The sequence below is a fragment of the Frankliniella occidentalis genome, unplaced genomic scaffold (assembly GCF_000697945.3).
Source record: "Frankliniella occidentalis isolate FOCC.00 unplaced genomic scaffold, Focc_3.1 Scaffold1, whole genome shotgun sequence".
In the NCBI taxonomy this organism is placed as follows: domain Eukaryota; kingdom Metazoa; phylum Arthropoda; class Insecta; order Thysanoptera; family Thripidae; genus Frankliniella; species Frankliniella occidentalis.
This window is the reverse complement of record NW_026267131.1, coordinates 2,935,185-2,936,324: the sequence shown is the minus strand read 5'-3', so window position 1 is coordinate 2,936,324 and position 1,140 is coordinate 2,935,185. Positions and strand designations below refer to the sequence as shown.

General features: G+C 61.9%; 1 protein-coding gene across 2 annotated transcripts in view; it reads left to right on the top strand.

Annotated features, from left to right (window-relative positions):
* The first annotated feature begins 161 nt into the window (after window positions 1-161).
* The window catches only part of LOC113206045 (transcriptional regulator ovo-like), a 61,976-nt gene continuing 60,997 nt past the window's right edge, over window positions 162-1,140 (top strand). For both annotated transcript variants that reach the window (XM_052268754.1, XM_052268718.1), the window contains exon 1: window positions 162-737. In XM_052268754.1, the coding sequence (XP_052124714.1) occupies window positions 566-737 (172 nt within the window). In that variant the 5' untranslated portion in view covers window positions 162-565. The remainder of the gene's footprint in view (window positions 738-1,140) is intronic.

The window sequence follows — 1,140 nt, the reverse complement described above, 5'->3', positions numbered from 1 at the left end:
AACAACCGTTGTTCTACCGAGCGTCGGGCCGAGCCGAGGCCTCCGGGGCCTCTGCACTTCGGGCCTCCGCCGGCCGGCCGGCCCCTCCGCTCCTCCCCCCTCGCCCGCCCTCGCCCGCAAGCGGGCCTGCCCGGGTCCGGGCACGGGGCCGGGAGGGGAGGCCCGTCAGTCGTGTAGTCGCCTCCGTGCCGGAAGGCTGTGCGTCCGTGTGCGGGCCGCTCGCGTCGCTCTGGCAGGTTGGCAGTGCTGTGTTGTCTGTGTGTGTGAGAGAGAGGTGCTTCGCGGGCCGGTGTTGGCACGCCGTTGACAGCAGTGGATACTCGTGACCAGTGGATTATTTTTGCCCTTCGCCATGACCCGCGGACAGGGTCCCGGGGGTGGACCGCCCCAGTAGTGCGAGTGAGTGAGTGAATCTCCGCCCGAGTGCACCCCGGGATTTAGCACTCGTGCGAGAGAGAGAGAGAGGCGAGCTGCCGCGCCGCAAACTGTGTGTGCGTGTGTGTGAGTGCGGTGTCGCCGTGGTGAATATTCTTTTCTGGATTATCGTTGAAAACTCGCCGCCACCATGCCGAAGATCTTCCTCATCAAGAATCGGCTGCACCAGCAGCAGCTGAGGCTCGCGGAGGCGCAGAAGCGCGCCGATGGGCCCCAGGACGGCATCTCGCTGTCTCCGCCGGGGTCGCCGCTATCCTATCAGGACGCGCAGCCCTTGCCTCTCGTCAAGGACAAGGAGAATGGTGAGTGAGTGAGACGAGGCGCTCACAGGCCCCCAGGGCTCATTCCTTGTTCGACTGCAGCCACCAAGAAGGGGTTGAGCTTGGCTGACATCTTTCACGCGCTGATGGTACTGGAATGCATGCTCTTTAGGTTCATGGGGCGGTTTAGGCGAAGGGATTGGGGGATCGACACCTGTAAAAATAATCGGGAAGTACGCCTGGAGGGTAGGCATATCGTCGCACACGCCGTTACTGCGGTGATCAGGAAACGACGAAACAGACAATGAGAGAGTAACGGGGTCATTAAAAAACTTCAGGAACCACTTGGATAAAGTGGAAGGGGATGAAAACGCGAATTTGGATCAGTAGCCGGTTGGTGGAGGGATGTGGGTAGGCTACAAGCTACGCGAGCGGGTGCGGCGGG